The sequence below is a fragment of the Canis lupus genome, chromosome 24 (assembly GCF_003254725.2).
Source record: "Canis lupus dingo isolate Sandy chromosome 24, ASM325472v2, whole genome shotgun sequence".
Taxonomy (NCBI): domain Eukaryota; kingdom Metazoa; phylum Chordata; class Mammalia; order Carnivora; family Canidae; genus Canis; species Canis lupus.
Genome location: NC_064266.1, coordinates 20,012,299 through 20,034,830, shown reverse-complemented (window position 1 = coordinate 20,034,830; position 22,532 = coordinate 20,012,299). Strand labels below are relative to the sequence as shown.

Sequence of the window (22,532 nt, the reverse complement as noted above, 5' to 3'; positions counted from 1 at the left end):
GGGACCGATGAGCTCTGGGGTGGGGTGTCTGCCTGCAAAGAGGGCCTTGGAATGGCCCCTGGAACCGGGGTGGGAGTAAGGGGGAGGCCAAGCCATGTTTTCTCCCTCTGGAGTAGCATCTGGCCAGCAACGAACCTCCCTCTGGGCTGTGTCCCTCTTTGGCTGGATGACACTAGCCAATTTTCTGAGCTTCTCTCTGAGCTTCACCTGTAAGAGGCAGTTCAATGCGAGAGTCTCCTTCCCAGTAAAGCAGCCCAATCCTCTGGGAAACGTGGGAGAGGCTGGGATGAGAATGGATTAGGAGCGGGGGGGGGGGGGGGGGGGGGGGTGGGGGGGGGGTGGGGGGGGGGTGGGTGGGGGGGTGGCAGGGAACATCTGAGATCCAAAGGTTATAGGAGGGGCTTAGGTCCTCAAGAAACTTTATCTCCTAATTTAAAAACATTAAAAAAAAAAAAAAAAAAGACAGCCTTGTCCACAGCCTTCAATTGCAGACAGAGGACCAGGCCCCTGCAGGAAAGAACACAGCCAGGGGATTGTAGGATGGGAAGCTTCCACTCCCATCTCAATTTCTTAGAATGGTGGACTTTAGAACCTCCAGCATCCTAGAATTCAAATCTCATCAGAAAACAGAATGGAGAAGAGACATATACATGAAACTCTATAGAATCATATCGCAGAGGCTTGCAGTCAGAGTCAGGTTGGCAGCCGCTTCAAACTTAGGCCCGAGCACCGTGCAGCTGCAAGTCACCCAAGAGCCACCCTCTCCACTGAGCTTGTTCTGGAATGAGTAGCTAGCTCTCACTGTCTGTCTCCAAATTTGTTCACAATTAGCAGGCCTGGGGTAGGGCCCTGAAATCTGAATTTTTAAAAAGCATCCCGGAGGATGCTCTTGGGCCACCCAGATTTGGGCAAAGAGTATAATCTAGTCATGCCTCCTCTTCATTCATCAAATTGGGGGAGGGGAGAATTGAGGCCCAGAAAGAAAAACTGACTTGGCCTGGAGCCCACAGACAGCTGGTGCCAGACTGGGATTTGAACCTGGGCCCCCAACACTGAGGCCACTGTCACCTGCAGCCCAGGGTATTCAGATAGCTCCTTGGGATGGTCACACCTCCTGGGGTGTCCCTGGCTTCTCAGACATGTCCTCTAGAGCACAGATGAGTTCCTGCGACCACTTCTGTGATTCATGGGACTGAGAAGTGCTGGGGGTGGGGAGCACAGTGTTACTGTTTCTGCCCCATGGTTAAAACCCCTTCTAGAGAGGACTGGGTATGGGGGCTGAGGGACCCTTCTCTTCTTTCAGCAACCCCTTTGTCCCCAACACACCCTAGTCTTCTCAGCCCTGAACATTCCAGGGAAAACTGCCCCACATGGTTTAGATTCAGTTATTCCAAATTCATCAGCATCATGGTTTTGTAACACCCTCCTGATGCCCAAGAAGCACTTGCAAATTTCTTGTTTCTTTTTTCTCTTTATTAAAAAAAAAAAAAGTTGGGGTCTTGAAACAACAATAGAGCATTTCAGAGGCACAAACTTTTGCAGAAGAGAAGCTGGTGGTCTGGCCAGGCGAGGAAGGGCTGTAGCTGTCCTCAGGGAAGTGAAGGGAACGTGGGAATGAGGGTGAGCCTTGGAGGGGTGGTAGCAGCATCAAGAGATTGAGCCAGATAGAGGGAAGCCTAAGGGCGGGTACTTTCTTGGAGTCGGGGAATGCTACTTCATCACCTGGAGTCTCTCTTCCAGCCTGTGGATACCCCATTCCCCAGGCCACCCTGGGCCCCTTGGACCTCAGACTCTCAGTGCTCCTAGCTCCTGGACCTTGAGTTCAGGCCAGCCAGTAATGCCAAGGAAAATTGGAAACGCCCCTTCCTGGGGACTCAGGGAGGCTGATGAGGAGGGGGTATGTACCATGATGGTGAAATGACAGGCAGTGAGGACAAACCTGCTACTGAGCTAAGTCTAACCTGAGACTCCCCAATGTTCTGGCGTGTGGGGGTGTCACAGTGAAATGCAAGTGCTCAGGGTTCATTGGTGGTGTGGGGGAGGGGGGAACTTCCCTTGCTCCAGACCCTTCCCTTGCTCCTTCCTTCATCACCTCCCCAAAGGCAGTGACAGAGCAGTGACAGGGCTTGGCAGGCAGCGTCTAGGAGTGCAGACTCTGCGGCCACAGGAAGGCACAGGGCTGGCTGTCCAGCCAGAGGCCCCATCGTGCTCCTGCACAGTCAGCTGGGGAAAAGTGTCAAGACAGGGTATTGGGAGCCCCCAGAGCCTCTTGATGGGGGGGTGTTCCTACATGATCCGGTGGCCCAGGGCTGTGGAGGTGGCCTCCAGGGATTGGCCTGCCCACGGGGCACTCGCAGACCCGGGTTCTGGGGTCTCCTCTGGAGCAGAAGCAGGGCTGGCAGGACTCACAGAGCCTGCTTGAACCGGAGCCTGGGCCCGCTTTTGGAAACCCCTTCCCTTCTCTGCCAACAGGGCGGGGTGGGGGAAGGTGGGTCAAGACAGCGCGAGGAAAAGGCCTAGAGAAAGATGTTTGCTTTCTTTAAGAAGTAGAGAGAGCAGCCGGGGAGCCAGGCACAGAAGGGTCATCTCTCAAAGTGTGCGTGTGCATGCGTGCGTGTGTGCGTGTGTGTGTGTGTGTGTGTGTGTGACAGAGAGAGAGCAGGACACAGGGAAGAACAGGAAGGAAAGCACGAGGAAAGGAAAAGAAAAGCGGGGGAAAGGGAAAAGTGAGGGAAGGGAAAGGACGGGAGGGAAGGGGGGAGGAGAGAGAAGGAAGAGCAGGAATAGGGAGAGCGCGGGAAAGGCAGAGGGCACGGGGCGGACGGGAAGGGTGGGGAGAGGGTACAGGGACCGAGCGGGAGAGGGCGGGGCGGGGCGGGGGTGGCTGCAGGCAGCGGGGCGGGGGTGCAGGTGCTCCTCAGGCCGCAGGCGGGCGGGGCCTCACGTCCAGCGTGCGGTCCAGCTTCCTGTCCTTGCGCGGGCGCCGGTCTCTCCGGCCCTTCTTCTGGCTGGGGTTCTTCTCTGCACCTAGAGCACAGGGTGTTGTTTCTGAGGCCGGGTGGGCCCTGGAGAGGCCCCTCCATCCTGAGAGATGACGGGGTGTCCCCCACACCCCCGCAGGGCGCTCAGAACCGCATTTGGGGGCTGACCTTACAGTCACTCCTTTTTGGAGTTTGGACTGCAGGGTAACTTACCCCAAATGGAACATCGCCCCCAGTTCCTTAGCTGTTGAGGAGGAGCGCTGACTGGCTGAGACCCACACCCCCCCATGCTGGGCATCTGGCATGGCCAGGCCTGGAGGTTCACACCAGGGGGTTGGGGGGAGTAGTCAGGACTTAGGGTGGCCTCCATGGGGGTGCCCGAGACCCTCCCACTGGCACTTACTTCCCAGTCTACAAGGCTCTACACTGGAGACTCAACACCTTTTACCCGGGTCCCTGCACAAACTTCCCTGATGAGCTTCTGGCCCCAGCTCTGGCCCTCAGACAAGGACAGTAGCATTTTGCTGGTGCTCCTGCATGCCAGGTGCATCCCAAGGGCTCTATGGATGTTAACCTCAGGACCGCTGTGGGGGCAGGCACAGCCCCACTGCCCCCATATGACAGTTCTTATGTGGGGTTGGTGTGCAAACCCCAGACTTAACTGAAAACTGTGACCCCTTGACCTTGTGCCTCCACCCCCAACTCCACCCTTGGGCCTGGGATGAGTTTCTAACACAAACATCTGATTTGTCCCATTTCTCAGATAAAGTGACTAAGGCCCAGCAGGGCCTTGACTTGTCTGGTGGCATAGTCTGGGCTGGGCTTCTTGATGTCACTTTCGAGTGGCTCCTGGCTCACATGGAGGAAAAGACCAGGCCTTCTCCCTGGCCTTCCCTCCTCCTCTTACCCCTCAGGGGGGACTCTGAGTCATCCCCTTAGACCCAGTTCTGTCCAGTTTTGGGCCTCACTTCTGGGCCTCCCTTCACCCACTCCTGAACCTCAGGGGTTGATTAGGCCAGGTTCCCACTCTAAACTGCCGGGGTGGCTGTGTCATCTGAGGAGACATGAGCATCTGGGTGATGAAGTGTGGGTGCTCCCATCCCTTCCTTATGCCTGCTGATATTGGCCCACCTCCCCTCCCATCTACCTACCAATCCACTCCTCAACAATGTGAACTGAGCACCTACTGTGTGCCAGGCTCTTTTCTAGGCCCTGGAGAAACAGGCAAAGAGTTGGTCCTCACTGGAGATCACATTCTAGTAAGGAGGACAGACACCAAACAAGCTAACACAAGAATGTGCGCCATCATTTTGGGAAGATGTAAGTGCTATGACACCAGATGTTGGAAAGTGACTCTTGGTAGGGGCCGTCGTGGAAGGCCTCTCCGAGAACTTTGAGCTGAGACCTGGAGGATGCAAGTAGCTCACAGTAGGCTTGTCTGGAGATCAAAAGGGATCATATTTACAGAGCACTGACCACAGGGCCCAGCACACAGTAGGTGCTGTGTATGAATGTTTGCTGCTGCTGTTGTATATTATTACTATTATCTGTGGGAAGGGCTTTCCTCTCTCCAGGCCTCCACTGCCAATCACCACCAGCTCTCAGGTGCCATGAGAGGTGTGGTCAAAGTGACAAGTGTTATAGAGAACTTCCTATGTCTGTGTGTGTGGGTGCTTCCCTGGGTCTGGGGTCCTGTCTCAACCTCACCCTCTGTCCTCAGCTGCCCAGCATGACTCCTAGAAGACCCATCTCTGCTTTGCACTCATACCCCAGACACTACACGTGCTTCTGAAACCAGGCATGGGTTCGAGTCCTGATTCCACCACATCCCAGCTGTGTGGCCCAGGTGACCTGGCTCCAGGCACCTTACACTTAAGCATGACTTTCGTTCCCTCTTTGCACACAGACCTACGTTTCAATTCCAGGTCCGGGCTTTCCTAGCTGCGTGAGCCTGGGGCAAGTGACTCAATCTGTGGCCTCTACCTACTCATCTGTAAAATGGGAATGGTAACAATACCACAGTATTGTGCCATTGTGCAGATTAAGTGACTTGAATGTGGAGGATGAGCTCCGTGCCCAGCACATAGTAGATACATAGTTAATGATGGCTAATTCCACATGATTGCTACTCACCATTCACGGTTTACCTACCACACTCTGCAGCCTCTCTCGATTTTAGGTCAATGGCTTTTTAACAGGCCTCATGGGTATTTTGTAACTCTGTGTGCTGATCTGGGTTGTTACAAGGAAGGGGGCACAGCAGTGCTCAGTGGACAGGGTCCAGGGACAGCTCGTGGGTCAGTCCTCCACAAAGAACTCTGGTTCCACTCAGTTCTTGCACCTCTGCCCCCTGCAGCCCCAGGCACACAACTGAAGACTACACCCTCAGAGCCAAGCTCCATCTCACCTGTGAAGGTTATGTGTGCTTTTGAACACTCACCTTAGTCCCTGAACATCCCCAGGCTGCCAGCGTGGTGCCAGTCAAGAGATCTGACAGGTTGCTTGGGCTTTACTACGAGTGGGTCCCCTCTTGGGAGGTCGCGTCTCTGCAGCCCTGACCATAGCTCTCACTTTTGCCCTGACTCCGCTAAGTGCTCACCGAGGGTGTGGAGCCCAAGTGCTGCCATGTGGGGCAATTTCTCTTCTTTCTCTTTTATGTGACAGGGCACTCTACTGATTTTTTTTTTAATGACCTGTGCAAGGGGATCACATTATCCATGAACTTTGGAGTTGTAAAAAGGGCACTCCAAAATCCTTGTTATTAAAAGGGAGGCAGTCAGTCCGAAAGGGCAGAGAAGTCCTGATGAATGCAGGCACACATCCCTCGGGTAGGTGGGACTGACCCGGGCAAGGAAGACTGCTTTTGAAGGACACCAGGGAGGGCGGTACTTTACCCACGGGAAGGCATGGCTGATCTTGGGCTTGCAGGCGGCCTTATGGGTGCTATATGGGCAGGCGGTGTCCCCAGCCACTCCACGTCCCCCATGGGCCCTGCCTGCCCCAGCCTCAAATGCCCGGCCCAGTGCTCACCTGCTGGGCATGGCCTCTGGATGGGACACTTCCTCGACTCGGACAGCACCTGGCAGGTTGGTGCCTCCTCCCGCCCAGCCCTGCCGGCCTCCCGCACTCGGGTCTCCAGGCCCCAGGCGGAACCACAGGTCTTTCCGTTATGCATGCAGGGGCTCCAGCTGCCCCAGGGGCCCAGCTCACATTCTTCTGTTGGGTGGAGAGAGACAGACAGATCAAGTCAGCAGGCAGGGAGTGTCCTTCAGATCCAAGGGTAGGGTCTGAGGGGTCCTGGTCCTTGAAGACACCATCTCAGCATGCAGGGCGGGGTGGGGGGATGGGGGGGTGGGGGGTAGTGGGTGCGGGTTTGTAAGCTCTCACAAGGAGCAGAGAGAGAGGAGACACTTAAATATCTATTTATGAGGACCTGGGATGGGTGCCATACTAAAGCATGCCTGGGTCAGAAGCAGGAGTGACCGTTGGCTTAAAGGGGGAGGCTTCCCTGAGGAGGTGTCAGAGGAGCTAAAGGGAGAGGAGGTGATCCGGGGGGCCCCCCCGAAGGAAGCACATTGCAAGCAGTGGTGCACCGGCAGCCCCATGGATCTGCAAACCGTGTCTGAGGAAGGACAGCTAGAGTGGGGGCTGGGGAAGGCTGGGAGGAGGGGCAGGCCTGGAGGCCAGAAGGTCTGAGGGGAGGCCCTCAGGGCCACGACATCACTTTTGACCTTGATCACGTGCCTCTGATGCGCTGTGCAAGGCAGAAGCTATACAGTGCTATTGTGAGGAACAATGAGGTCACAGGATAAGAAAGTTCTCAGTAGGAAACAACTTTAAAATACAGATCAATATATATGTTCTTTCACATTGGATTATATTAAGAGTCCCTGAGAGGTAGGCAAAGAACAGGGCAGCTATTAATACCCCATTTTGCAGACTAGGCCGCTGAGGCCTAAAGCAGGCAAGGGGCCTGCTAAGGGAACAGAAAAAGGGCTCACCATCAGAGCACTGCAAGTGTTTAAGGCCCAACTGGATCCAGAAACCGGGTCTCCAGACCTGACAACAATGGTCCTTCTGCTAGATGTGTTCATTTGACAAGCAGGGACTGAGGACCTACTGCGTGCCTCGTGCTGCGCTGGGTGCTGAGTGGCAACGGGGACAAGACAGACCTGGCTTTGACTCCCAGAGTTTGCCCATAGAAACGTCAGGACAGAGGAGCAAGGTACTTGTGCAGTAATGGGGGAAGCACAGGCAACGGCCGAAGCCTAGAAGAGGCATGGGTCCCAGGGTCCTGAGGAACTTGGAAGGCTTCCTGACCTGAAGCTTGAAGTAGGGGTGGGGAGATTAGCCAGGCTCAGGGAGGGGCAAAAAGGAGGCATGAAGAGGATTTGAACCCAGGTCTGTCTTACTCCAAAATCAGTGCTCTTCTTGTGGACTCTGCTGTCTCCCTTGCTAATAACAATGAAGCTGACGTTGGTAGTGATAGTGATCATAATAGCGGTGCTTATGATGGCTCTAGGGAATTGAAGGGTCCCTGTGTATACCTAATGTCACCGGTTGGGCCTCCCAGCACCACATGACACTCTCCTGTGGTTCTTCTGGGTCTCCTGACACCCCTCTCCAGCCCCTGAAGGGAAGGAGGCAGGTGAGAAAGCCCCCACTCACCCTGGCACTCCCGTGTGCTGGGCTGGGCCGCAGTGCCCAGCGGGCAGGTGGGCAGACACTTCCCCTTGTACAGGTAAAACCGCCTCTTGCACTGGATGCAGAAGTCCTGGCTGAAGCAGCTCTCACACGTGGCCCCACATTCTGCAATAGAGCCAAGGCCACCCCTGGTGAGGGCAGCTGCCCAGAAGGGGGCCCTCTGGGCCTGCCTGAGGTGAGAGGGCCTTTGAGCAGCCCAGGCTCTGAAAGCTGGGGTCAGGATTGAGTCTCCTCTGAAGCCCAAACTCCTGTAGGAACTGCATTCAAGAACTCCCTTCCTCATCTGAACGGAGGCTCATTGGAGGCAGGTAACATGTCCAAGGTAATGTGGTTATTTGGATTTAAAGTCCAAGACTCTCTTTCTCATTTGAGCCAAGGCTCAGAGAGGGCAAGTGACTTGTCTAAAGTCAAATAGCAAATCTGGGCTGTGAGTGAGGACTTTCTGCTGCATTTCCATCAAAGCTCAAAGATGGTCATGCTTTGTCCCAGGTCACAATGAAAATTAGAGTTAAGAGTTGGGACTCCTATTCCCATGTGAGCTAGGCCCAGAGAGGGTGAGTAACATGCCCAAGGCCACACAGCAAACTAGGGTAGAGAGGTGAAGGTTTCCTGCCCTATTAGTGCTGAGACCAGACAGGGCACTGATTGGCTTAGGACTTCTGAGCCAGCCTGAAAGCAAGCAAGGATCTGAGTCGGGGCTCAGGTACACAGCACTTCCCCTGTGGCCGTGTTGGGGTGAGAGGTGGGATGTGGCCAGAGGTCTCAGGAGCCTGGCACAAGCACAGGACAAGGGAGGAGCCACGTACTTTTGCACCTGTTGACCTCCTGGCCGCGGACGCCGAAGTAGCCAGGGGGACAGTCATGCACACACTTGCCGTACTGGCGGATACCTTCCCGGCGGATGAATAGGAAGAGCCTCTGCTGGCAGGTGGAACAGCCATTTTCTTCTGAGCAGATGACACAGCCTGTGCAGTTGCCACCCAGACCAGTGCCCACTGCCAGCCAGACCAGGGCGGAAGGTGGGGGGATAGGGGAGAGAGAGAGAGCCAAACCATATATGTGAGCAGCTTAGACTGTCTCCTGTGTCACATTAACTGAACACGTGGCCACCCAGACAAACGACTACATTTCCCATACAACTAGATACGGTGGTATGACCCCAACTTGGCCAAAGGGGTGTAAGCTAAAGCAATGTGTGTGACTTCCAAAAAGCTGCCTTAAAGGCCAGGGACATGCCCTTTGTCATCCCCTCATCCTTCCTGTTGTGTGGAATGTGAACACGATGGCTGGAACACAAGCAGCTACTTTGGATCATGAAGTGGGAAGTATCTGTTGAGGATGGTAGAGAAATAAGAAAAAAGCCCAGGTCCCTGAGGAAGGGAAAACCTGCTAATCCAGCCCTGGGCTGTCTATGTAAACTTACAGGAGAGAGAAGTCACTGTCTGTTTTGTTTAAACCGTTATTTGGAGTTCTCTATAACTTACAAACTTAACCTTCAGTGGAAATAGTGTGTATTTTTCATTGTGGGGGGTGCACATGCACGTGGGGTGGGGGAGGCCCTTGTCCTCCTTCTGTGTTTCTGAACAAGACTCCTCCGTTCCTTCCTGTCACTGTCATCAAGTGCTCCCAGTATCAAGTATAGCGAGTTGAGAGAAGGAAACTTTTATTGCTCCAGAGTCAGCAACCGGGACCCAAAGCTTGGAAGAGGGAGGCAGAGAATACTCTAGAAAGAGAGCCTCTCCAAGGCTCATAGAGGGTCACTGCTCTCTTGACCATTACCTGATTAAGCTGACCACCCAGAGAGAGGGGCTCATGGGTGTTCAGAGTTGTCAGCCTGGGGAGAGGGTGGGTGGCTGTGGCTTTCCCTCTGTTCCCAACCCCCAAAACCAAGTAAAAAGAGAGGCAGGGATGCCCCACATAGAGACGAGGTACCTGCAAAAAGAGGTGACCAGCTTCTCATGTCCCAGTTGGACAGATATTCACTGTCTTGAGCAGAGACAAGAGGCCAGGAGAGAGAAGGGCAGAGTTGAGAGGAGAGGCAGCCATGGGCTGCTTGGTGTCGAGGGCCCCTCCGGAAGCAGCCGGGCTTCAGTGCTAACGCTGCTGCCTCCCCCAAGCAGGCTGCTTGCTGGCAAGGGTCCCAGCAAGAGGCAGCGGGGGAAACCATGACAGGTAGGAGCTGGGGAGAGTCAGAAAGTGACTGGGTGTCATGAAGGACCAAGCAGTGTCTTAGAGGCAACTAGAGGACACATTAAACCATTCCACGTTTACACTCCAGAAAGATCAGACTGTTTAATAAACACAGTTGCACACCCTGGCTCTCCTGAGCCCATGGCCACCCAGCATAGGACATTCTTGACTCTCCAGCTCTGTGCCACCACCACCCCTTCTATTGGTGCCTCATCTGTCTTTTATTTATTTATTTATTTTTTAAAGATTTTATTTATTCATTCATGAGAGACAGAGAGAGAGAGAGGCAGAGACACAGAGGGAGAAGCAGGCTCCATACAGGGAGCCAGATGTGGGGCTCGATCCTGGGTCTCCAGGGTCACGCCCTGGGCCGAAGGTGGCGCTAAACCACTGAGCCACCGGGGCTGCCCCTCATCTGCCTCTTAAAGGAAATTCCCTGTTGTGTGAGGACCTGGGAAGGGCAAATCCTGGTACACCCCCTACACACCCAGAGCAGAAACCAAGGAGGTCCAGCCCTTCTTCAAGCTGGTGATGACTGGGCATTGACCAACCCAGATACTCATTCCTGAGTCCTAGGAGTTAGAAAAAAAAGCAAAGGGCTATGTGAGGATGAGGGTCACTGTGAGGTCTTTCCAGACCAGCCTGGAGCCTTTTCTCCCTCCTCTCCCTCCTGCTCTGGGATGGGTACCACCCTGTCTCCAAGCTTAATCTCCAGCTGCCTGGATCCTGTGAGGCCCCCCACATCCTGATAACTCCCACTGCTGTTGCTTACAACTGAGAACCCTGACTGATCCAGCGGGCTTACTAATTGCCCCTGCGAAGAGGAATAGCCACAGAAGAGCAGAGTAAAGGTTTGTGTGTTTCCAAAGCTGTAGCCCCGCAGGGACCTGAGAGCAGAGAGAAAGTATGATGTCACAAGAGGGATCCCCAGAGCCAGAGAGAGAAGATTGCTGAGAAGCAAACAGAGCCCAGACCTCCCACCCAATGGGAAACAGATTGAATTGTGATAGCACAGAGGGCTGGCAAGGATGAGAGGAAACTATTTCTTCTGATAGGAGTGTAAATAATCCCTGGAGAAAAATCCAGCAGCTTCTAGTAAGTCTGAGGATGTGCCTTTCTGAATACAGCAATTTGGCTTGTGGTCTAAACCCTAGAGCAGTGCTTCTCAAACTCTTGCATCAGCCTCTTCTACAGGTCTTGTTACAACACACAACGCTGGGTTCCACCCTGAGTGCCTGCATGTCCCACTGAGTAGATCTGAGGCTGAGCCTGAGAATTTGCATTTCCAACAGGTTCCTTGAGGCTGATGCTGCTGACCCACAACCAGGCTCTCAGAACCACCAGTGCAGAGAAACTCTTGTGTCTGTGCCCAAAGATGTTCGCTGCAGCATCATTTGCTAGCAAACAAGTGCAAAAACCTGTCCATCAAAAGAAGAGATAAGCGCACTGAGTGTAGCCCCATACCTCAGCCATATACCACATATATGACCCATGATACGTGACTGATGTGGAGTTGGGGCTGTCACCATGGACACATCTCAAACACAACACTGAGAGTGAGAAAGCAAATTGCACAATGAATCATAGAGGAAGAAGCCATTTATAAAGTTCAAAACCCTGCAAAACTATACTTTGGGACATGCATGATACTTGTTTGTATTAAGAGTAAAAGACGTAAGGGACTGATAAACACTGAATTCAGGATGTGGCTCCTCCAGGGCGAGAAGTACAAAAAGGGATTCAGGAAGAAGGTTGGAAGGCTCCTCTTGAATCTGTAATAGGGCATTTCTTAAAATCTGAAGCAAGTATTAAAATGGCAAGATTTGCTACAAGCGGTTGGCAAGTATGCAGATGTTCATTGTATTTTTTATTCTTGACTATAGGCTTGAAATACTTTACAATAAAAATATATTTTAAAAAATGTTTAGCCTCAATTGTGTGTGTGGGCTGGGGGAGGCAGAGGGAAGAGGGAGGCAACTATCTTCTACTCCTACCCCTCCCAGCTTCCTTCCCCAGGTCCTGACCCATCCTCAAGCTGAGGGCTTGGGTAGGAGAAGGTGACAGAAGTTCTGAGAGCCGTGGAGACCCACAGCCATGAGCCATGAGTATCCCCCCAGGTCCATTCTCTTCTCAGTAATGGAACCTCTATGTGTAGCCCAAGGCTTGCCTCCCAAGAATAAAGACTACATTTCCCAGCCTCCTTTGCCTAAGTTTTGACCAGTAGGCTTCGAGTGGGAGTGTCCTGTGCCACACTCAGGGAATGATCTTTGTGGAAGGGCAGCTCTATTCTCCTCCCCTTCCTCCTCTGCCTGCAGGATTGTGGACTTGGAGGCCCAAACCTGGGAGGATGCAGGGGGCAGAGGGACCTGGCAGTGAGGCCGTGGCTTGGCCATGCTAACCCAGAGCTCTCTACTGCAGACTCCTGTATAGGTGAGGGAGGAATAATAATGATAATAATAATAATGACTGATACTGTGGGGTCTTCAGCTCGCAGGTAGGCACCGAGTGACATCAGTAGAGGAGACCAGGGTACCTCTTCTCAGTGCCTTGGTCCTATGTAATCCCGCTGCACGTGAGATGCTGCCCCAAAACAAAGGGCAAAGGGACCCTCAGCTGGCTTGAGGTGATCTCGGCCCCTTGGAGGAATAGGAGGTCAAAGTAGAAATTATGTTCAGTTACAGAAAAACAAAATAGTATTTCCTGCAAACTGAGTATGTGGACAGAGAGACTCACACCCAATATGGGTGTCCTTGCCCACTTTGCAGCCGAGGAGACAGGCTCAAGGAGGTGAGATGCACTCCCAGGGTCCATCAGCCAACCCCCACAGCCCTTGTGGAGCATTTGTTCAGGGCTCCTCCGTGTCAGGCAGAGCCTGGGGTTGAGGGGGGATGTGCCACACATGGCCCCTGCCATCATGGGACCTCACAGCTGGTGGGAAGGCTGAAGCCCACAGGAGTGGCTCTCTGGTCATGCGGATGGGACAAAGCAAACTCTTTCTAACGGGTCTCTGGGAAGAGCTTAGGAATCATCCAGCCTGACCCCTGCGGTTGCACTGGGGGTCCTGGGGCCAGAAGGGGTGGAGCCTTCCACAAGGTGAGTCTGTCAAACAGCAACTAGAGCTACAGCACTATTTGTAGAGTGATATTTCAACATGCTGAAGACAGGAGATCCTGATAAGGACCCTCCCCTGACCTTGGATGGTGTCAGTGTGTGTGTGTGTGTGTGTGTGTGTGTGTACACATGGGTGTGCATGCAGGGATAGATCTCAACTGGCTTCTTTCAAACCCAGGTCTTTGCCAAGGTAGCTTTGCCTCCTGCTGCGTTCTTGGTCCTGGTGGCGGGCTAGGGTGCCCTCTAGTGCCACTATGTTGTAATGGCACTTCTGGCTTTTAATTCTGATGGCCTCAGGCTTTTCATCACATCACTGTAACTTGTTGGAAAGAACTATGCTATTTCTCTCCTCCTCAAGGTCACGGGTGCAGAGACTTGAATGATAATTTTGTGAATAATAAGTGATGACAACTAGAGTTTGTACAATGCTGCTTTAGAAAGATCCAAACATGATAGTTCTTAAACTTGACTGTGTGTTAAGATTCCCCAGAGAGGCTTGTAAAGTATCTTGATTCAGGCCCAGGAATGTGCATTATAATAAGTCCAAAATAAATGTAATGTGTTTTGGATGTATCTTCCCTGCTCACAATATCTCCTTTCCTTGAGAACCAGACCTGGCAACCGTGCTTGAATTGCACGGCCCTGTCCCCTGGCCAATAGTGGATGGATTGAACGAGAATACTGATGGCCCTCCCTGGCTGGGCCAATTAGACCATCTCTCTTGAGAACTTTTAAAAAGATTTTATTTATTTATTCATGAGAGACATAGAGAGAGAGAGAGGCAGAGACATAGGCAGAGGGAGAGGCAGGCTATCTGCGGGGAGCCTGATGTGGGACTCAATCCCAGGACCCTGGGATCATGACCTGAGCTGAAGGCAGATGCTCAACCACTGAGCCACCAGGTGCCCTTCTCTTGAGAATTTTGACTTTGGGGCAACAGACAACGGTCTGGGTTGGCCTCTTGATCTAGGGACATTTGCAGGAGGGCAGGGTAGTGCCCATGTATGAGCAGCTTTGGTAGGCACTAGCATCTGTGTCCCCTCTCTTTGCTAAAGAGCCACTTACACTGAGACTGTCCCCCTGGAAAGGGAGGAACAATCCCACCAGGGAGGGCAAGGGCAGAGGGTGGAGTCTCTCCACCCAGATGCACTTAACCTGGGCTCGGGCAATCACCACACCAGGTCCTCTTGACTATAGCGGCTGTTCAGACATAGGCACATGTCTCAACAAGAGCCAGTCTTAAGATTTTAAGTGAGGGGTGGGAGTGGTTAATGTGTGTGTGTGTGTGTGTGTGTGTGCACGCGCACACACACATACGCATGCCCATGCACATGCATGCATTTTCTTTTCCATTCTATTTGGACTTGGGAAGACATAGACCAGAGCTGGTGGACACCACATGACAGGAGGGTCTTCCTGAGAATGGAGGCCACAAAGTAGCAGCAGGGCTAAGAGATTGTCCATGCACCTGGATTCAACCCTGGGAGGGTCCATAAATTCTCTTCTTTTTTCAAGCCACTTTGAGTTAGTGACCACTTTGGTCACTTGCAACCAAAGCCTCCTGACTAATACAGGAGAGAGGAAGGAGAGAGGGAGAGAGGGAGGGATAAACATATACAGAGAGAGTAAAGCAACCAGAAACCTCATGGGCCCCCAAAGATAGAGTTGCTGACCATCATCTAAGCCTGGGTTCCCTCAAGGCTAGGCTCACCCTGTAGCTCTGAAGAAAGTCACTTTTTCACTTGAGCCAACTCTCCTCCTATCAACTTATAATCAAAACGATGTACCTCACGAGATATGTGGAGCTCACCAGACCATGGTGGAGCTACTCTGCCTCAACAAGGCCAAGGGGCCTGGAGCACCAGCCACTCAGCTTGACTACCATGGCTCCCCAATGACTACCATGCCCTGGGCTTTAGGGAGCACACTGTGAAAGCCCCTGGATCCTTTTACACCTCAACTGGATCCTGGCCTTCATCACTGGCCTCTTCCAGCTCAGATGCACATTTCTAAATGAAAGCATTTGAATTCTACTTGCAACACCTTGGGTTTATCGGGGGCATCAGAGAGAATGGCTCCCCATGTGATTTCCTTTATCAATTATCTCCTGTGATCACAATCATCCTCCCCCACTCTAAATACCAGGCCCCAAATGCACGGTCCTGATTTACTCCAGCAGTTGGGTGGGTTTGGAATGACATCTGAGTCACTTCATCTTTCCCCAAGAAAATGACAGTGGAATAGGTCACATTGGGTTTGGCAGTTTCCAAAGGGATACAGGCTTATAACAATTCTGAATATGTCCGCTAGCCTGGGATTGAATGATCCATTCATTCATCCATCCATGCATCCAACCAATATTACTCTGTGTCAGGTTCAGTGTGAGGGGCTCTAAGGTTATGAGCTTTGGGGGGTCAGCTGTGTGATCACGGACAAAGTGCTTTAGCTCTCTGTGCTCAGTTATTCTGGTGTAAAAGGGGGTGATAAGGCTTATCTTGTTGTAATTAAAGGAGATATTTCCTGAAAATCTCCTGGCTTTGAGCCCAGCACAAAGCAGGCCATTGATAAACTGTGGCTACTGTCATCATATATAAGCAATGACTTGTTCTGTGCTCTCAAAAATCTAAAGATGTGTGTTACGGTGCAGGTGTTCCATCTTGGATAAGTACCCTCATCTTTGTGGGCCTCAGTTTCCACATCTGAAAATCTGTGGCAGCAATTCCTACTCTCATGAGGCCTTGATATGATGGGAGCAAACAAACCAGCAAGTGCCTGGCACATAGTAGGTGCTTCTTTATAAATGTAAGTTCATATCCCCTTCCTGTTCCCACTGTCATGGCCCACAGTGGGATGTAAGTCCACACTTGGACCTCCTCCCTTTCATAGGTGAGCAGAGACCAGAGATGTTGGTGGACAGCAGGGTCCAGGGAGATGGTCTTCAGGGCAGACATGAGGAGGCAGCTTTGATCTTGGATGAAGGGCAGGTTTATCCTTTCTGTTGGGATCAGGGGATGACCTGTGTCTTCCAACAAGGGTTCCCAACCTCAGGGTGACCCACATCCCAAAGCCAACCACAGGAACCTCATTGCAGTAGGAGTCAATGGCTCAATGTTTGCAAGTGATCTCCATATTTTTTCCATTTGGGAATTTTGAGTGGGTTCAGGATCATCTCTGCAATGTCGTGCCTCCCCGCACTCTTTCAGCCTGCAGAACTTTCCTGGAGGGGGTCAAAAGGCACAGGGTGACATCTAAGACCCTGCACATGACATGTTCTCCCAGATAGGTTCATGTCCTCAGCAGCCCACAGCGAGTCAGTCACTGAAAAATCCTCAATACTCAAGAACTCCAGCCCCATACTTAAAACAAACAGACAAACAAACAAACAAAAAAACAACCCAAAACCAAACAAAAAACCTTAATTTGGATAGATTGCTAACATTTAAAAAATCAGATTTCACATAAAAAGCTGGAATTTGGACAGCTCTGGAAAAAAATCAGAATATCTATCAACACGGGGCCTGCATTCCCATAAAGCAATCATTGACTGAGGTTACATAGATGGGGCACAGGCTCACCAGTCTGCCCCACCACTCGATTGAATTATCCCTGACACTGAGGGCAAAGGTCAGCTGCCCTGCATTATCATCCTTGAGCCTCTGTGTATCTCGCACCCACTTCACTCACTGGTGTTAGAAGGCAATGTAGAGCACGGGTTCTCAAATGCGGGCATGTATCAGATTCACTTTGGATTTGTTAAAGCACAGATGGTTGGGTACCCCCTTGCCCCCCCGAACTGTTGATTTGGTGGGTCTGGGCAGGGCTTGAGAATGTGCACTGCTAACAGGTTCCCAGGTGCTGCTGGTCCAGTTCCTGGTCCTGGGACCACACTTGAAGACTCAGGTAGGATTAAGAGCCAGACAGTATGGGTTCAAATCCCAGTTCTACCCCTTATCCTTGCTCATGTGACCTTAACCTCTCTGTGCTTCAGTTTTCCCACTGGTAAAACAAGTGTCATACTGGCTGAGCTTCCAGTGGATGTTGTGAGGACTGGGCAGGCCTGATCCCATGAGGGGCTCGGGATCCTTACCATCACCACCTGCCATGCATCTTGGGTGTCTGTGATTCAGAACTTGCTTGGGCAATCAGTGCAGAATTTTAATTTCGATGTCAACATGCTGGGGGTGGAGTTTCTTCCTAATTGGGGTGTGCCCAGGGAAGTGTGTCTTGCATGAGAACATGGTGTGTCATGGTCGACTGAGGATTTAACACAGCTGTCCCGAAGGACCCCCTGGGGGTGAGAAGGATGGGGATGGAGAGAGACTGCTGCCCCTTGCCCTGAGTCCTGCCTGCTCTTTCCCTGGGAAGTTTCCAGAACCACTGTTGTGGGGCGGGGGTGGGGCATGCAGAGAGCGCTGGGCAAATGCATCCACTGATCCTGGTCTGGCAGTGGAGACACATGTCACCGATGACCAAAGAAAATAACAACATCTGGTCTCCCGCCTGTCCACTCAGGCCACCACATATGGGAGGCAGTCGCTGCCCTAAAAGCTGGCTCAGAGGAGCCCCAAGGCACATCGCTGCCTGGGGGGCAGATTGCACCATCCCCAGCTAGGGATGGGCCCTGGAGATGACTCCCAGCTTGTAGTGTCCCATGGGGTGTGGGGCTAAAGGTCTCCAGGCCTGCCTCCCTGGCCTCTTCTCAGCACGTGGGGGGGAACCTAGAGAGCCTCACATTCAGCAAAATGTTGAGGTGGTCTTTCTTTTGGAGCCTGACAAACCACTGTTTCCTGGCTGGGTGATCTTAGGCAAGCGGCCTCATTACTCTGAACCTCAGTCTCCTGCAAAATGGGAACAATAGTAGCAACCAGCTCCCTCCCAGGCACGTGTCTGAATGACATGAGCTCATCCATGCAAAGTGCTTAGCACCCCTCATGATGATCAATGGGCACTGTTTCATTACTTGGTTTCTGTGAGATGCATGGGAGGCGCCCTGAGGTGTTCCCTGGAGGGCCAGGGCCCAGTTTGGAGTGTTTTCCTTCAAGTTTCGATAGCTTTGCATCTTGTTCTCAGAGAGCTGCAGCTGTGGTGGAAGGGCCAGGCTCTCAGATTGCAAAGGAAGTTGATGATGTCCCGCTTCTGCCACTGAAGGATGAACCCCAGGAGGGCAGGGAAAAACCACAGCGCCCCACGGAGATGAGTCTGCACTTTGCTTGTCCTCATCCAAATTATCCTGGCAAATGTTACACCTCACTGCCTCATTCTTTTCCAGAGCTGCTCACCATCCCACATGGGGATGCTGCAAAATTTATTTAATTACTATTGTCATACCCACTTCAGAGACAAGGAAACAGGTTCAGGGCAGTGCTGCTGCTTGCTCAAGGGCATGTAGTAGGAGGTGTAGTGGGCCGTCAGACCTGGGCAGGGTAACTGCAGGACCTGAAAACTTCATCTCCAGGCCACAGCACCTCCAGGGTGCCAGTACCTCATGCCTCCAATCCTCCACACTGAGTAAAATGTCCCCCACTAGGGCCTTCCTGCAAAGGCCACTGCCTCCTTCCATGTCCATTTGACCTTGACTGAGACAGGAAGTTGGTCCGGCTGCCCAGTTCAGGCCATCCCAGGACCGAACCCGCCTCTTCTGCACGGCTCATTCATTCTCCCCTGGGCTGTGCTCAGCCCCGGGGGCGTGGAGCAGGTTAGCACATGTGCCTTCAATCAGGGCAGCAAACACCTGTTCTTGTGGTTCTTCCTTCAGGTCCCTTCCAAACTCTCTTTAAGGGATTCTCTTGTTGCCCCCACGAGGGCTTGGAGAGGGAGGCGGAGAAGTGCCCTGCCCCACCTCCAGCCACTGCTTAGAATCCAGAAGGAATCCTTTACAGACACCAGCTTACATCCTCAGGGGGAGGCAGGGCCCGCTGGAAGATGGTGCAGAGCCAGGGTTCACACCCACATCGGTTCTTTCCCAGCCCTCGGTGATCCTCAGATTTCACTCCACGTAGAATCACCCAGGGCTGCTTATTAAAAGCAGAGGCGCCACCACCTTTCGATATATGGGGTGGGTTTAAAGTATATGGTGCTGTGCCCAGTATTGTATATGTATGAATTCAGGCAATCCTCAAAAACCACTCTGTGGAGGTCAGCCAGGGCTTCCCAAACAGTAATGCTGCACAGAGTGCCCAGGGATCTTGGGTTCAAAGGTAGATTTTGATGCTAAAGGTCTGGGGTGGGGTCTGAGAGTCTGCTTTTCTACAAAGCTCCCCAGGAGTGCTGATGATGCTGGTCCCTGACCTTGTTTTAAGAAGCAAGGCAGTTGGTGTTGTTATTACTGCTCGTTATAAAGGTGAGCATATTGGGGTGCAAAGCCCAACCACTGGAAGTCGGGGAGCTGAACAGAGTCCCCAGGCAGTACCTTGCCCCGTGATGGATGAGAGGCTGGGTAATATCTAGAAGGGGCAACCCAACTCCTCTTATCACTCATCAGAGGGCTTTCCCAAGTGGCCCAAGTTGGGGACAGTCCCAAGGTCAGCAAGTCAGGAGGGGGAGGGGCTGGGTTTGTATGCGTCTGAGCGTGAGCATACTGCTGGGTCACTGGTGGGTGTGTGCTGGCAGGTGAAACCCACATCAAAAGGAGTCTAGTGCTCAGGGTTGAAGCGTGAAGTCCTTGTCCTGTGTTGTCCCTGCCTAGCCCTCCTGCTAGATAGGGAGCTGGACACAGTTCAGAGCAGGCTGCTTGTGCCTGGCACCACCACCCTCTCTCCGCCCCCACCAAAACAAATCTTTGCTTCCCTAACCCTTAACGACCCACCCTGGCCCCAGCATGCATTCTGCTTCCCATTAACCACCAATCAAGGGCATTCACACTTGTGTCCCTGGGGGGAGCCCACGGGTGCTGAGCACCCAGAATCCACAGTACTGACCCTCAGAAAATCATCATTTTCTGTTAAAAAAAAAAAAAGATTGTTATTGGATCTCTCATTATTTAGCAAGTTACCCTGGGGGTAGGAGTAGCCAGTGGAGACTGGGAGCAGGGGGAGGGAGTCCAGGTGGCTTCTCTGGGACCCATTTCCCCAGAGCTCAGCTGCCTGTTTTCCATGAACACAGAATCATCATGAAGCTGTCCTGAGAGTCAAATTGTCAGAAAATCAAGCTGCCCAGGTAGCACTGTGCCAATGCTGTCTTGTGTGTGGAAGTGTCACAATGTTGTCAAGTATATGAAATCGTGTAAGGAATTGTCTCCCGATTGTCCTACATGTAAAACGGTCACAAAATTGTCAAGTAGATGCAGTGGCCACTCTTGAAAAAATATTGAGAAAAGAGTTCCCCCACCCCCACCCCGATTACAGGCACAGTTTTGCTATGTGAGCGGCTCCTGAACAAGTTGCGGAAGTCACTGTGCCTCAGTTTCTTCTGTATTTACCTCATCAGAATGTTTTGAGGATCAAATACATTCTGCTTAAAACAGTGCAGAGGAGGTGCTCAAGAAATCTTACTACCCCGCCCATGAATGGCATCTCCCTGGAGCAGGTGTGTTTCTGCCTTGCTTGTGGCTGTAACCCTAATACCTGGCAGAGTAGGTACCTGGTACACAGTCGGTGCTCAGTGAGGACTTGTTCGCTGAGAGTGGACCCAGACAGGTTCTGGCTCCTTCCAGTTCTGGCTCTCTGTGGTTTGCTGTGTGACCCTGGGCAGGCCTCTTTCTTCTCTGATCCTCTCTATACCTATTTGGCTGCTGTAAGGTACCCTGAGACCTGCGTATGAAGTACATGGCACTAATTCTAGCTGCTAATCCCCCTTCCCTCCCCTGAGGAGCTTGTGCTACTCCGTTTGCTCTTTATTTGTGGAGGCCTCTCATGGCTCTGTGGGAGGCTAGAAAACTTCACTCTGGCTGAGAAGGAGGATGTTCGCAGCAGTTAGGACCCTGGTGAGACATGTCCAGCCAATCTGGAGACCCCCTGCCACATGCCACGGGGGGGGGAGGGGGGGGGCGGGGGGGGGAAGGGCGGTGCGGCGGCGATGGCCCACTGCCTAAGCCAGGAGGTTCTCACAAGCCCTGGGGAGGATGTGAGTGCCAGGATTCCAGGGAAGGGAGGAGAGACTTTCTAAGAGGAATGGGAAAGTGTGGATTCTGAACATTAATGTGAGAAAGGTACTGGGTTTGACAGCTCTACAAGCAACCTCCTCTACTTTGTCCTTTGAAGTCCTGTGATTGATGGGTGCAGGGCTATGAATCAGGACAGGGGTACCTGTCGCAGCTTGGACTCAGACTCCTTGTATGATCTTCGCAGAGTTCTTCATCGCCTCGTGCCTCAGTTTCCCCAGCAGAAAAACAAACGATTGGTCTTGATAAAGGGCTTTCAAAATATTTGCAGCCAAGGAAGCTTTCTGTTTCCCATAATGAGACGGAATGTGGGCACTGAGGTAATAAGGCAGGTAAGGAAGGAGCTGCTTTGGTTGAAGCCTGGATGGGTGTGAGGCTGAGGATCTTGAGCCCAATCCTTCTGGTTCCCTTCGCTCAGTTCTGGAGGCAGCCCCTGAGGGTTGCGATCATCACTAAGGACCCTTCAAGCCCTGATGTCTCACAGTGCCAATGGCAGTAGGAGGGGTGGAAGAGCAGTTAGCAGCCCTGGCTGGAGACGGACAGCCTGGGTTCAAACCTCAACCTAACCTCTCTGAGCCTCAGTATCCCCATCCGTAAAATGGGGATACCAACTGTCTCTTACGTTGTTGTGAAGGCTCAGAGAGTTGGCACGTGACACGCTCAGAATAGGGTCTGGCAGATGGTAGGTGCATGGCAGCAGGATATCTGTGAGTAGCATGGAGCTTCTTCTACACGGCCAGACTCTGTTGCAACAATCCTATGGAGTGTTATTATCTCCTCTCACAGACATAGAAGTTAAGGCATGGAGAAGGTAAGTAAGTTGCCCAGGATCACACAACTGAGAAGTGGCAAGCTGAAATTTAAAGCCAGGTCGTCCTAATAAGCAGTGGTTTTTATTAAGTATTAGGGAGAAGCTAGCCCTCAGAACTGGCTCAATATAGACACTCTCCTCAGCTTATAAGATGAAGCCCAAGGAAGCTCTGGGTATATGATCAGCAGTCAGCACAGACACATCCCGGGGCCCCACTGCCAGTAAGCACCAGGGAAGGGGAGCAGGTCTAAAAGTCGGGGCTGGTCCTCATGCCAGACCCTGTCAGGGTTCCAGAGACAGCCCTGGCCCTCTCAGCCAGCACCCTGGGGACCAGGAGGTTTTGAGGGGTAGCAGAGTCGAGAATCTGGTTGGGCCTACAGGCATGAGAGGCGAAGCATCTCCATGAGCCTGATTCTGGGTTTGGCCTCTTCTCATAGGCTCCCTTCTCCTCTCAAATCCTGGCAGAATGGAGAGAGCTGCAGATGCGGACTCTTGTCCCAGACCTTCGGGCCCTAGGGCAAGATCCTCCTTGTCTCTGAGCCTCAGAATCTCCATCTGTCAAAACCCACTGTGCATAAGGGTCCAATATTCACCTATCCATCATTCATTGGGCACATATTTCTTGAATACCTGCAAT

The 22,532-nt window shown here is 52.4% G+C and overlaps 1 protein-coding gene across 1 annotated transcript in view; it reads right to left on the bottom strand.

Moving 5' to 3' along the window:
* Positions 1–2,917: 2,917 nt before the first annotated feature.
* Positions 2,918–22,532, bottom strand: part of RSPO4 (R-spondin 4) — a 35,402-nt gene continuing 15,787 nt past the window's right edge. Inside the window, exons 2-5 of the mRNA XM_025469066.3 lie at positions 8,492–8,680; positions 7,650–7,790; positions 6,012–6,197; positions 2,918–3,021 (exon numbers count right to left, since the gene is read on the bottom strand). Coding sequence (XP_025324851.1) covers positions 2,918–3,021; positions 6,012–6,197; positions 7,650–7,790; positions 8,492–8,680 — 620 coding nt within the window. The remainder of the gene's footprint in view (positions 3,022–6,011; positions 6,198–7,649; positions 7,791–8,491; positions 8,681–22,532) is intronic.